The sequence below is a fragment of the Thunnus thynnus genome, chromosome 20 (genome assembly GCF_963924715.1).
Source record: "Thunnus thynnus chromosome 20, fThuThy2.1, whole genome shotgun sequence".
Classification (NCBI taxonomy): domain Eukaryota; kingdom Metazoa; phylum Chordata; class Actinopteri; order Scombriformes; family Scombridae; genus Thunnus; species Thunnus thynnus.
Genome location: NC_089536.1, coordinates 28,275,884 through 28,290,110, shown reverse-complemented (window position 1 = coordinate 28,290,110; position 14,227 = coordinate 28,275,884). Strand labels below are relative to the sequence as shown.

The following is a 14,227-nucleotide window of genomic DNA, read 5'->3' as shown; positions in this document are numbered from 1 at the left end:
CTGAATCATGGCACCAATAGCCCTACCTGGTGGTCATAAATAAAACACCACCATACAACTTATTAACTGCCAAATCTCTTAAATGTAATATGCCATGGTAATCAAATTCTATTTGCAGATGGGGATCCTGAACAAGTCTTTAGTGTTTTCAGCAATGCTTTGCAATTTATTTCAGCTTTCTAGTTTCTTTTTGTTTTGCATAGTCAACTATACCAATAGTATCCCACTGCATTACATACAAATCAAGAAAGTGTAAGATTTATTGTTGTGTGTCTTCTACACAGTCTCTACCTGGAATAGCGTCTGGTGGGAGCTTGCCAGTGGCCAGCATTATATCTCTGAAGTTGAGCGAGCTGTAATAGACGCGACACAGCTGCACATTGGGGTTGCTAGCCACAAAGTGGCGGAGTGGGGAGGCTATCCAGCGCAGAGAAGACAGGTCACCTCGAGTCAGCACATTGACGTAGGCCTGTTCTGTCAACTCTTCATTTAGATCTGACAACCATAAAACAGACAATGGCTTCAATGGAAGTGTGAACCACTAGCACATCATACATTCTAAAAAGAAAATTTATAAGCATTAAATAATCTGGATACACTTCCTTTGTCAAATTAAAGAGTTTTCTCTAGGTTGATTATGGTTTAAGTAACATGGTTACCAACACTTTCTAAAATCTTCACAAAATCCTGAGTGGAAAAGCAATTGGTTGTTCTTGAATTACAAAATGTTACATAAGTATATATAACATAATATAACATAACATAACATAACATAACAGTTTTATTTTAACATGTATTTAAGGGAACATATAGCACAACTTCTAACAGGCAAAATACAAAGTATATGCATGAATAAAAAAAAGCTTTAAACCCAAACAGCTCATTTAGGTTGACCATGTCCTGACAACTGTAACTCTTTTTTTTGCACTGCATTAGGTTACACAATGCTATATGTGTAGCTAACTAACAGCAGCCAAAGCTGACCAGTACTGCTGAAACAATTATGGGCCATGTAGCCTCATAATTGAGAAAAGCATTAAGGGAACAATGATAAATTAATGTGATAACCTAACAATGTTAATATGAAGTCATGAATTCCAAAAAAAGCTGCTAGCCTGCTACTAACACTCTTCCTTCTCCTCATTAATTGACCAGTGACAACCAAACACTATTTTTACTCCAAACACAATAAAAGGGTAGGCAGGGATAAAAAAAAATCCTGATCAGTTGTTTATTATGGTTTGACAGATGAACCATGCTGCATCCCCTTGAAAGAATTATTTTCAGCCTTTCTCATGTCTTGCGCCGCAAAAAACAACTCCCAAAAAATGTTCTTCACAGTAAACACACAGTAAAATGTTGCTTCAGAAGCAATGCAGGTAAAAGGTTTCTAATAGGTAACCATTGTTGTACTGTTCTACATAAGATCTGTAATCAAACTACCTCAAATATAGTGGTTGCGGTGGACAACATTATCACAACCATATCAGTCTGACTGGAATAAGTGTTTGATATTTTGGTACCAAGAGTGATGAGCTGGTGTCTGAAGACGCCCCAGTGTCCATCTCTGAACACATTCATTACAAGATCCCCCTCCAGCACCAACTGCATGGACTTATGGGCCGGCTCGAGGCTTGGTGCTGCTGAGGACTCATTTAGATTGGACACAAACGCACAGCTAGTGACAAGGAAAGACAAACCGGAAAAAAGAACATAAGGAACGAAACACAATACAACATGACACATTACATGAATAAACATCTGCAGTGAGACAATACCTACATACAAGAAACTCACTAAATGAATGGTGGTAAGAATTATGTGATGTCTGTCATGCCATAATACTCAAGTATACAATTGTATTTACTGCTCAAACCTGTAAAGCTGAGCATGTGACTACAGAGCTACTAACTGACCAATCTGCTCATTATGCTCATTAGGACAGGCAAAGTTGAAAAAAAATTAGAGATGCACCAATATGAAATTTCAGGGCTGATAACAATTACCAATAATTATCTGTATATTGTGACTGATACAGATGCAATAAAAGATGATATTACATACATTATATTATTATTAAATTGAGACTGACAAGTTTATTTTTCTAATACAACACCAATGTTTCAAGCCTTCCCTATCCCTACAATAAAGATTAAATTTATTTATTTAAAACTTGTTAGTGACAACCTTAGTTTATCTGTTTAATATGTGGACTAATTAATGGCAGACCTTATTTCCTTATTGACAAACTTGTATAGGTTACAAAAACATTAGAGTAACTTTACATACTGTTGGACTGATGAATGTTTACCTAAAGCCCTTACAATTATTTATTTTTTTTTTTTTTACTCACGGCCAATAATATATCAGCCACTGGATATTGTGCATCCCTAAAGAAAATTCCAAAGTTTAAAAAAAGGATAAAGAATATATGCAGTATGATCAATAAACATAAATAAGTTCACATTTCAATTTTTAAGCATATTTAGATACATTGTGGCACAGTGGTGACTGTTCTATGACTTGGTTATGTAGATTTGTGAAAAAAAATTCTACATGTTACACTTACAGAATATTGTGTTAAAATTCAAGTACTGTGACAGTACTCTTATAGGAGTATGTGTGGTGGTCCTACCGTATTCGGCTGCCACCTGGCTCCTGTCGTAGACAGTTGACCATTCCCACAATGCCACAGTGGGCCTGAGAGGCAGTCAACCACACTGGACAGTCTGATGACTCAGCAAGCATCACCTGCAGCACAGATCCACACAGTAATATACAATTACGACTAATGCCACATTTATGATTATGATCATTAAATGATGATTGTAGTCACAAGGAAACTGTATACTGACATACTTTGATGGCATCAATGTATAGATTATAATGTAAACTTAATTATCTAATCCCTTTTACTCGTCATTCTGATTTGAAACATGGTACTTCAGGACATTGCTGTACACTTCAAAATCCAGACATACAGAAGGATATGGAACCCACCTTCAGTGTCTCCACCCACTTGTAGTCAGTGCTGTCCACAGGAAGGAAAATGGGCTGTTTGCTCAGCGACTGACAGCGACATAGAAAGAGAGCCGAGCCATAAAAAGACTTCCTGACAGCCACAAGGCTGAGAGAGGCATCAGAGAATACCTTCTCCCACTCAGCCTGGCAAGAAGAGGGAGCTAATATCAGCAAAACATCACCTCCCACTCACACAATCAATGTAATGTTAGCAACCCCCGGCATATTACTGATCAGTTTACTCATTTTACAGTTAACTTTACTACTTAGCTAAAGAAAATGAAATATTTCTTTCAGCTTCCAGAATTTTAAAAAAGGAATCAGAGTGTTTACGAGGGTGAATAATATCAATAAGCAATAAGTAATTTTAACACTGCCTCTACTGACCTGTGTGAGCAGACCTCGCTTACTGCTGCTCTGAGAGGTGCTGGAGAGGAAGGCAACCGTTTCTCCCAGAGTCTCTCCCTTCAGCAGGGTGTGGAGGAGAATAAATCCCCCTTGTCTTGCTCCGGAAGCCAGATTTGCCACCATCAGTCCAGCGTCCGTCCTTAAAGGGCCCCAGGTGTGGTTACACACCACCAGGTCTGCCCCTCCAATCACACCTCCAGGAGCCGGGCCCATCAGAGGATCCCACTGAGCTGAAGTGACCGCCAGCTCCTCCAGGGAGGCCTGGTGGGGGGTCAGAAGATCCAGGTTGGTTGCTGTGGCAATGTAGTCCACATACAGCATGGGCTGGATGTTGAGGAGTTCTACCACGCGAGAGAAAAGCTGGCCATCATTTGAAAGAGCCTGGAAGTCAGAGAGGAGAAGATCGGATACTGTATATATTATGAGAATAAAGATAACTTAACCATTCTGCATTTGGATTTGCTCCATTTTTGGAATTCATTTACAGCCTTACTTCTAGGACTTTGATCTTGCCAGGCATACTGTTTTCCATGGCGGTGTCAAGGCAGTGTCTGAGGGCTGCATCATCTAGCAGGCCCTGCAGCAGGCTGTCATGCAGCAAGCATGCTCTCTCCTTCTCCACAGTCTGCTCCAGCTCAGAGCACAGGTTCCCATTCAGCTCCAAGCCACAGAGCAGGGCCAGCAGCCGCACCAGGCTGGGCTCAGAGGGCTCAGGACTAGGAAGGGGGTCATCTGACAACCCATGCACCCCAGGGATGGAAAGCTTGACACCGTGAGGGGCCAACTTTTTCTGGAGTCTGTGGATTAAACCTAGATGGGGTTGGGGTTCACATTTTGTTATCTTCAAGATTTTAAACACATGCTTTATCCACAAAATAGAGCTTGCTTTATAATGACTTGCCTTACATAACAACTCAGACAGAAAAGCATCAAACATTGCAACAAGAAAGTGACTCTATAAGGCTACAAATCATGTTCTTTTGTGGACATCAATACAGTAAAAAAGGGAAATGATTCATTTCTTTTCAATATTATTGTCTGTAATTTAGATTTTTCCGCAAACACTATAGCTCTGAGAGCCCAGGCTATTTAAAGATCCCAATATAAATACCTAATACTAAAACTGAAAGATAACACTTATGGCTGCTTTGGCATCTTTTTCATACAAATCGCACAAATGCCTTGGGCTGGTTATTACTTTGTAAAATACAGAGGATTTAGCTGTTGTACCTTTGCAGAGCCTTAGCTGCTCTGTAAGTTTCCCACTGCCTATCAGGCACTCTGTCTCCACATATGGAACAAACACAAACTCCTCCAGGGTTGGGGGGCTCTGCTGCTGCTGCCGACGGGGTGCCACAGTAGCATGCAGACCGCAGATCTGTACTCCACCAGCAGCAATTTTGTCAAGGCAACGGTTTACATGGACATCCACCGCTACAGGAATGAGAAAGAAAAGTTTGATGTGGAATTGAAGACTTCAGCCTAATTCATGGTTTCCAAGTCTGCACGGGAGGAAGGATCCCTATGCAAAATTCTGTGGAAGCAAACTGGATGCCTGTTTTGTGTATTCTATGTATGTACTGTATTCCTAGTCCTTGGTCCTATTCTCATTACGCTTGCTTTAATGAACACACACACAAATATACAGGAAAGCACATGTCTGTGTAGATTCATGTGCAGAAACACATTATAGAAAATCAAATTTGAACGGAATAAAGGACAACACAAACCTTGTTTTCCATCAGTGTACTGGCAGACCTTCTCCATATGGACAGTGGGATCAACACATACAGAGCGGATCCTGGTTGGCAAACGCAGACTACGACCCGACAGCCCAACCACGATCATCTGCAGCATGGTATCAAGAAAGGTCACCCAGTTTCCTGTCCACTGCAGCTTCCCACTGCCACCTGGAAACAACAAATCACATGATGATTGAAACCATGCTAAAAAGGTGTTCCTTAAACTTCAGACCTTTTTTTTCATACTCATCAGATTAAGATTTTTCCTTCATTATCAAAGTGATCCAGGTGATAGTACAGGGCAGACAGGAACTGCTAGTAACCAAAGCAGCCGACTTTTCATGAAACTACTGTGCCAAGATGTAAACAAATGGGCAATAGACTAAAAATACAAAGTTTTACTGGGATTGAAGTTCAATACTCTTGCCAGAGGGGAGTGACTGAAAAGTTTATGTCCAGGGTGGAAGGGATCTTTCCTGCTCAGGGTCCTGGAGATGTGCAGGTCCTGGAGGGATGGTGGGTTGCAGCCGATCACATCTCAGCACAGCAGATGATACGCTGCAGTCTGCCCTTGTCCTGGGCAGTTGCAGCAGCATACCAGATGGTGATGGAGGATGTAAGGATGGACTCAATGATGGAGGTGAAAGTCACCATCATTGACTTTGGTAAGTTGAACTTCTTCAGCTGTTGCGGGAAGTACATCCTCTGCTGTGCCTTCCTGGTGAGGGAGCTGATGTTCTGCTCCCACTTAAGGTCCTGGGTGATGATGGTTCTCAGGAAGTGGAAGGACTCCACAGTGTTGACAGGGGAGTCACACAGGGTGATGTGGTGAGTGGGGCTATGCTCCCTCTTAAATCCACAACCATATCCACTGTCTTTAGAGCACTGAGCTCCAAGTTGTTTTGTGCGCACCAAGTCAACAGATGGTCAATCTCCCACCTGTAGGCGTTCTCATCCCCCACCAGAGATGAGCCCAGTGAGGGTGGTGTCATCCTCAAACTTCAGGAGCTTGACAGACTGATGACTGGAGGTGCAGCTGTTTGTGTACAGGGAGAATAGAAGAGGAAAAAGGACGAAGCCTTGAGGGGAACCGGAAGAAGAAGAAGAAGACGACTAATAATAATAATAATGAATATAGCCGCAAGCGGCAATTCACAGGTTCAAGCCTTTTTGCGCTCAGCAGAAAGAAGCAGGTCAAATCAGCCAAAATTAAAGTCGAGAGGAGCAACAAGTGGGTTTCAGGCTTCACAAAGGTGAGCAAACTCATTTCAGCTACTTTAGTTCTGTTTATAGAGGGAAAGAGACCAATTACACACTTGTTTCATCATCAGAAAGCCTGCAGCATTTCAATAATTGTGCACTCAAAGTTCCTTCTTTGAGTTCCTCCCCCCTTCATCGGATTTGAACAAAACTCAAAACTAATCAGGATTGCTCAGTCATCTTGAGTTATGAGTAAATATGTGATAGGCCACACCCACTTGTACTGATCAATAAGGTGCTTCAGATTTTGGTTTTGCCCCCATGGCATGCACACCAATTTTGTCACTCCGCTTCCATCATCTTGTGCCAATTCATTTTGAAAGAGCAAAGACCAATGAGGAAACTCCAACACGGAGGGCTGACCAATGGCAAACCTTCATCATTCATTCACTCACTCACTCACTCACTCACTCACTCACTCACTCACTCACTCACTCACTCACTCACTCACTCACTCACTCACAGACAACTGCGGTTATAGGGCTGGTGCCACTGTAGCGGTCCAGCAAAAAAAATTATCTTAACCATTTGGCAGTACCTCTGCCTCCACAGCGCTCTAGATGGCACTCTGAAGTCCACCTGTGGGCCATGGCCCACTGGTTCAGAATGCTTGTTCTAATGGAATCACAGAGTAGCGTGTAGCACTGCAACTCTGCCTCCTGGTCTCAGCTTCATATGCTGCTTCCTGTCAGAAAGGAAGTCTGTGATCCACATGCAGGAGGTGTCAGGTACATTCACCTGACAGAGTTTGTCCTGCAAGGGAACTGGGGTGATTGTGTTGAAGGCGGAGCTGAAGTCCACAAACAGGATCCTGGCATAGTTTCCTGAAGAGTCAGTTGCTGGAGAATGAGGTGGAGGGCCACTGACCCCACAGACCACAGACCTGTCTGGAGTCATTAAGTCCCATTGTCTTTGGTTTTTTACTAAATCTAACATAGATGATTTTTAATCAAATGTGTTGATATCTTTATATATAAGGACCCTAAATTCTACAGAGGCAGTACTGTTCAATAAAAAGATGAAAATTTAAAAAGTGATGTCTTTTGAATTACTTTGTCTCAATCACTGGTGCATAATATCTGTAAATTCTTCTATTCCAAACTTTACCTTCAGACAAACTAATGTGGCGGCAACAAATATTCTGTTTTTTACCAAAAGTTTTTCACCAAAATGTATCTTCCAAAAGTAATTATATATCAAAACTCCACAGAGACATCTTAGCCAGCTGTAAATTACTAAAGGGGTGGCCAAGATGAGACTGCTCTCCACAGGATGATGACGGGCATCATGGGAGCTGGACTGCATTCAACTATATGTGTGAATTCATGTGTGGTTGAGTGACAAATAAATTTGAACTTGAACCTATGTGGACTTTAAATTGGAATAGTACTTGGACTGTGACTAATGATGTTTTACAAGAATACAAGTACAGGCAAGAGATATAGATATTTGTGTGACAAGATGATACAGATATAGCAGGTTTGCATTACACCCCCAGTCCATTATGTTTAGATTATAATAAAATGATTTAAAAAAACAATGACAGATGTTGTAACAGTGTACACACACACACACAACACACACACACACACACACAAACAAACACACATTACTTTTACCTGCATTGTTAGACTCCAGGATACCTTGGAAGGTCTTCCCATAATCATAGCCACGCAGTCGCAGCTCCTTGTAGACATCATGTGCTGTAAGTTTCATTTTGGGGTCACCATCGTTGTTGGCAGCTTGCTGACATATCTGACTATGAAATGAATTGAGAGCTGCATCCTCCAGAATGCTGATCTTACCTAAAAATGATGCAAGGAACACAGGGAAGAGATTTTTGGAAGGATTGCATTGTCACATTTAAGAGTGGAGCTACAAAGGAGCAATTTTTGGCAAAGAGTTGGTGTCACTCTGGAAGCAGTTTTCCCGGCCGTGGGCTGGTTCTCTGGCTGTTGAAATGTGAACAACTGGTTTGAGATTAGGCACTGGCTCTGAACTGGCCCTCAAACTGCCTTAGTTGAAAAGTGTGAATATGTGAAATTACTCTTCATTGACTATAGTTCAGTGTTTATGACCATAGTTCCCTCCAGGCTCATCACAAAGCTCAAGGACCTGGAGTTAAACACCTCACTGTGCATATGGATCTTTGTACATCTGACGGGCAGACCCCCACTGGTGAGGGAAGGCAGACACACCACTTCTACCCTCATCCTTAACACTAGAGCACCCCAGGGCTACATTTTGTGCCCCCGCTGTACTCCGTGTACACACTTGACCGTGGAGCCGCTTTCGACTTCCCACCCCCCCCCCCCATTCCCAACGCAACTCCTGGGTCATGAGGAAGGTTATTCGGGCAGTCCCAGACAAGGGTGGACTCATACACCAGGTCAAGGTCAAGGTGAAGTTGAAAACATTAGAAAGGCCCATCACCAAGGTCTGTCTCCACCAGGAAGCTGAGTGAGGCAGTGGTAAAGACTGTCCTCCTCTGGGGGCCATGTGCTAGTAACCTCTAGCACCCAAGGTAAACAGTACATCAAGAAGATGGCTTGAAGAGTCTTGTTTTTGTTGTTTTCCCTCAAATCATACACATATATTTATTTCTATTTCTATTCTTTTAAATTCTTTTTAAGGCACAAATTGAAGGAACTGATGGGATTACATTTCACCGCGACTGTACCTTATATTATCACATGTGACAAATAAATTTGATTAACTGATTAAATTGCTTCAGTAATACTGTATGTACAAAAATTACCTACCACTGACAGCCAGGTTTCCATTCTCTGAAACCTCAAACTTGTTGGTGGCAGGCATGAGATGCACCTCCAACTGGACAGAGCCTGAGAGGAACAGAAAAGTGAAGAGAGAAGACAAAAACTATGAAATCAGAGAACTAATCTCAAAAACTAGAGAAAATAATAGAAATGTCCCTTTTGCACATTCCTGTTTGCTTTTTCACCTCATCTGAATAACCATAAAGATTAGGCAAATTAGACCAATCGTGGATTAAAAAATGACGGCAGTGTTTGAAATACAGTTTTCACACGAGGAAAAAAACAACACACTTTCTATCTACTGTTGCCTGACTGTGATGTTTGAGAAAGATGTCATGAATGAAAAGTAGAAGTACAGAGATGGAAATTAAGACTGAAAACTCTGAGCTCTGAACACTCTTCACAGACGATGACTTGCTGAGTGTATGATAGTTATTTATTTATTTATGGTTATATATTTATCATTACAATATGTGCAAAAGGTTGTTATTACTCGAAAAGTAACAGATAATAGCTAGCTACATTAGTCGGCTACATTAACTATGACAGGAATTGTTATACTACATGTGCATGCATTTACAGAAGGCTATTTGCTTGAAATGACTCAAGACTGCCACTGCACACTGATCTGTGCTCTCAATTTGTGTTTGTTGATGAGGTATTATATCTGCTTATGAGAGCTGAATTGCTGGGAGTGGACTGAACAGTTTCCTGATTCTACTCTGTTCAGCCTGTCTCTGCTGGGTAGCTAATGTTAGCTAGCAGCAGTCTGCAGATATGAGCCAGATGTCTTGCAAAGAAACAAACAGCAGAAGATCAGTTAGTGAACAGACTTTTCTGCTCTGTCTGTGCTGAAACTGATTATCAAACTGGATCCCTATGCTGTACCTCGTTAAATCATCTGGTACTGACAGTCCATAGCTGTATGGGACAGCCTGTATCTTATTCACAATGTTGACAACCTTGCAGGTGGTCAGGTGGTTCTTTCACAGCTGTCCACAAAAATATGCTGACAAAAATCAATTATAGATCAACCCCAGGCTGGGAAAAAATAATAAAATCGCCCAGCCCTACATCTAGTACTTTCTTGTTTTCCTTAAATATATTTGCCGTGGTGTCTGTGTTTAACCAATCAGTGATGGTCAGCCCTACAAACCTCACTCACACCTCTAAAGTTCCTGAATCTTTAGAAACATACTAATCCCGGAGCAGGAACTTTTTTAGCACCTGGAACCTGGATTGTCAATTAACTAAATTTAGTCCTTGGTACCTCAGGTCGAAACAAAGATATGGCTCCTGAGATTCTCAAAAGGTTCTTGGTCCACTGGGAAAGTTCCTGGCAGTGGAAAAACACTAAATTATCTCCAACGCCCCCCCCCCACCCCCACCCCCATCCCCACCCCCACCCCACCTCCACACACTCCTGCTGCTCTCACCAGTCTTTGGCAGGATAGTGGCCCTATGGATGGTGACGTCCTCAAAGGTTACAGGAGTGGTTTCCATGACAACCCCCAGACTTCTCACCAAGGTACGCCAGGCCAACACCAGGTAACCCGTGGCTGGGTAGAGGACACGCCCATCAATGCAGTGTCCAATCAGGTAGTAGTCTGCAGACTCCGGGTTTATGTCTGTTGTTGGTCACAGGGGAGTTGAACACAAGCACACAAAGTGGTCAATGAAATGAGAAACCACTGTTAAACGTTTTCCTAAATATGACAAGAGAGCCGATGCAGAACTGCTTTTTAATCCAGATGTGCCTTTCATACCAATGTTATATATGGTAGCAGATTTGGATATTCCAGAGCCAGAGGAAAAATCCTCCACCTTGGGGACATCCCAGGTCTGAGCATGGTCCCACTGCATGAGAGGGGAGATCAGGGGAGTGCCAACTGGTACGGGGTATTTCACCGCTGAGCAGAGGCCATTACCATCCAAATTGATACTAAAGAGGTGCATGAAAAAGAATTCATATATTAGCAATCAGGGATTATTTCCAAGAGTACAAGCCCCCCAAGCATTTGAACACACCAAGAGTCTGTGAATGCATTTACCCATTCATATAGATTTTGCCAATGTTTGAGAGAAAGAACTCAAGGTTGTTGGTGTGGCCTCTCTTCATCAAGGGTAGGATGGAACATGTGTGCTTCAGGCTACGCTTCAGGATGGCCTGTGTGTGCAGGACGACAGGATGTAGAAAACATGTATGGATAATCTGCAGTTCATAACAGTGGTTCCAAGCAGCTTTTAAACCATTGCATCTCTTCACTGAAATTTTCTTTCGCATCACCACCCTTGCAGGCCATGCAGAGATTTTATATATATATATATATATATATATATATGTATATGTGTGTGTGTGTGTGTGTGTGTGTGTGTGTGTGTGTGTGTGTGTGTGTGTGTGTGTGTGTGTGCGTGTATATACACACACACACTCACACACACGAGTGACAAATTAAAGCAAAAAACAGTACAGAGACCACTTCCATCAGGATAGAAAGGTTTCATCATAGGATAAAGGTGACGACTCAGAACAACTTTGTATTGATTTGCAGTGACCCTTCCCTCTAAGGGGACAAGTGGACCCAAACCATTCCAGCAAAATGTCCCCCACAGCATAACAGAGCCACCGGAAACACTCGCTGTAGGGGTCGAGCATTCGGACCTGTACTAGTTTTTCCTTTCATTTGTCACCCGTCCATACATATGCACATATTGTGTGCATACACACATACACAAACACACAGATACAGATACAGATACAGATAGAAGAGGCTGTCAAAGAACAGTAGCTAGGATCTGCTAATGTGGGGAGAAAATGTGATCAAACTGCTGCTTTTCAAGAAGGTTGATGTTGAGTATACCTGCAGCAGAGCATGAGGTGCTATCTCCACCACCACAGCATTGTCAGGCACCTGGCTGAGGGCCTCCTGGAACAGCACAGGGCTCACCAGGTTGTTGACATGGTAGTCAGCCGAGCTGTACAGAGCGAGAGGAGAGTCCCACTCAGACTGAGGGATACTGGTGCTCACCCAGCGGGACGAACGCTTCCTTGGCTCCTTGATCACCTACACACAAAATTACATTATTTATTAATATTTAAATATGCCAAATAGCATGGAACACTACTGTTCTGCATGAGGTGAATTAGTTCCCATAGTTACAGTACTGTTCAAAGGTTTTAGGCACCCTAGATGTTTGGATTTTTATCCATTATGCAGTAAATGGTAAATGGACTGTACTTGTATAGCGCCTTTCTAGTCTTCCAACCACTCAAAGCGCTTTTTTTACACTACGAATCACATTCACCCATTCACACACATTCATACGCTGAATGGGTACAGGGGCTACCATGCAAGGTCCCAACCTGCCCATCAGAGGAAGCTAAGCATTCACACACATTCATACACTGATGGCACAGCCATCAGGAGCAATTTTGGGGTTAAGTATCTTGCCCAAGGACACATCGGCATGTGGACTGGAGGAGCCGGGAATCGAACCGCCGATCTTCCGATTAGTGGACGACCCGCTCTACCTCCTGAGCCACAGCCGCCCCATACCAGTACCATCAGGGAGGTGTCCAATCGGTCCCAAATTTATTCATGACATGACAATGACCCCAAGCATACAGCTAGAGTCACAAAGAACTATTTTCAGCAACAAGAAGAATGATGAGTCCTGCAACAGATGGTATGGTATGACCGCCACAGAGCCCTGATCTCAACATCATGGAGTCGATCTGGGATTACATGAAGAAGCACCTGAGATGGCCTAAATAATAAATCCACAGAAGAACATTCTTTCTCCAGGATGGTTACAACAACCTACCTGCAAGTTACCATGAAAAACTTTTGTACAGTACTGTATATATATATACACTGTACTGTGCAAAGGTTTCAGGCACTAAAAGTAAAGTGAGAATGCTTAAAAAATATTGCAGTAAATTGTTTTAATTTATCAATTAACTTCATACATAGTTGAGCAAACAGCAGAAACCTAAATGAAATCAATATTTGCTGTGAGCAGCTTTGCCTTTAAAACAGCAGCAGTTCCCCTCGGTACACTCAAACACAGTTTTTCATGGTAACTTGCAGGTAGGTTGTTTTAACCATCCTGGAGAAAGAATGTTCTTCTGTGGATATATTATTTAGGCCATCTCAGGTGCTTCTTCATGTAATCCCAGATAGACTCCATGATGTTGAGATCAGGTCTCTGTGGGGGCCATACCATACTATCTGCTGCAGGACTCATCATTCTTCTTGCTGAGAATAGTTCTTTATTTAGTTCTTTGTACAGCTTATGGAGAAGCTGTATGCTTAGGGTCATTTTCATGTCATGAATGAACTATGAACCTCCCTGATGGCATTGCATAATGGTTACAATCTAAACATCTAGGGTGCCTAAAACTTTTGCACAGTACTGTATGTATATATGTATGTATGTGTATATATATATATATATATATATATATGATTCTAATAATCTGACATGCCAAAACTTACATCATTCACCCAAACAGAGTTAGATTCTAATAAGTATATGGCAGTGACTGTAACAGCAGGAGTCAGAGCTTAATTGTTGCATACTGTTGAAAAACAGCAGAGCTGCATACCTTCTTTAGAGCAGCCAAGAGGGTCGGAGCAATGGAAGCCATGTAGTAGGAATGGAAAGCAACGCCAGCGCTACGCACCTCCTTCGCAAACACTCCCTGCTCTTTCAGCTCAGACACAAACTTAGTGATTGCTTCCTGATGAAACACACACCACATCTGTTAATACATATCCACTGGCCAAAACTAGATTGGTAAAAGGGAATGTAATTATGCTTGTATAAAATACTAACATGCTTGCACAATCTGACATTGTTTTCATACAATAGTTTTAAGGATCAGGGCATCTTTTAAGTTGTTACGCTATTCAACAACTTGCTGTTGGCCACTAATTATAATCTGCTTCATTCTTCTCTATGAGGCTAGAACAGCAACGGTTAAATTTTGGTATACAGTAAAATTTGGCACTGAAA

At 42.1% G+C, this 14,227-nt stretch overlaps 1 protein-coding gene across 5 annotated transcripts in view; it reads right to left on the bottom strand.

Moving 5' to 3' along the window:
- fasn (fatty acid synthase) overlaps positions 1-14,227 on the bottom strand; it is a 78,817-nt gene that overhangs the window by 28,439 nt on the left and 36,151 nt on the right. For all 5 annotated transcript variants that reach the window (XM_067576942.1, XM_067576941.1, XM_067576943.1 and 2 more), the window contains 15 exons: positions 13,818-13,952; positions 12,070-12,273; positions 11,260-11,375; positions 10,975-11,150; positions 10,645-10,836; positions 9,194-9,274; positions 8,051-8,236; positions 5,160-5,339; positions 4,660-4,863; positions 3,923-4,239; positions 3,409-3,810; positions 3,001-3,165; positions 2,636-2,751; positions 1,524-1,678; positions 292-495 (listed from right to left, as the gene is read on the bottom strand). In XM_067576942.1, the coding sequence (XP_067433043.1) occupies positions 292-495; positions 1,524-1,678; positions 2,636-2,751; positions 3,001-3,165; positions 3,409-3,810; positions 3,923-4,239; positions 4,660-4,863; positions 5,160-5,339; positions 8,051-8,236; positions 9,194-9,274; positions 10,645-10,836; positions 10,975-11,150; positions 11,260-11,375; positions 12,070-12,273; positions 13,818-13,952 (2,833 nt within the window). The remainder of the gene's footprint in view (positions 1-291; positions 496-1,523; positions 1,679-2,635; positions 2,752-3,000; positions 3,166-3,408; positions 3,811-3,922; positions 4,240-4,659; positions 4,864-5,159; positions 5,340-8,050; positions 8,237-9,193; positions 9,275-10,644; positions 10,837-10,974; positions 11,151-11,259; positions 11,376-12,069; positions 12,274-13,817; positions 13,953-14,227) is intronic.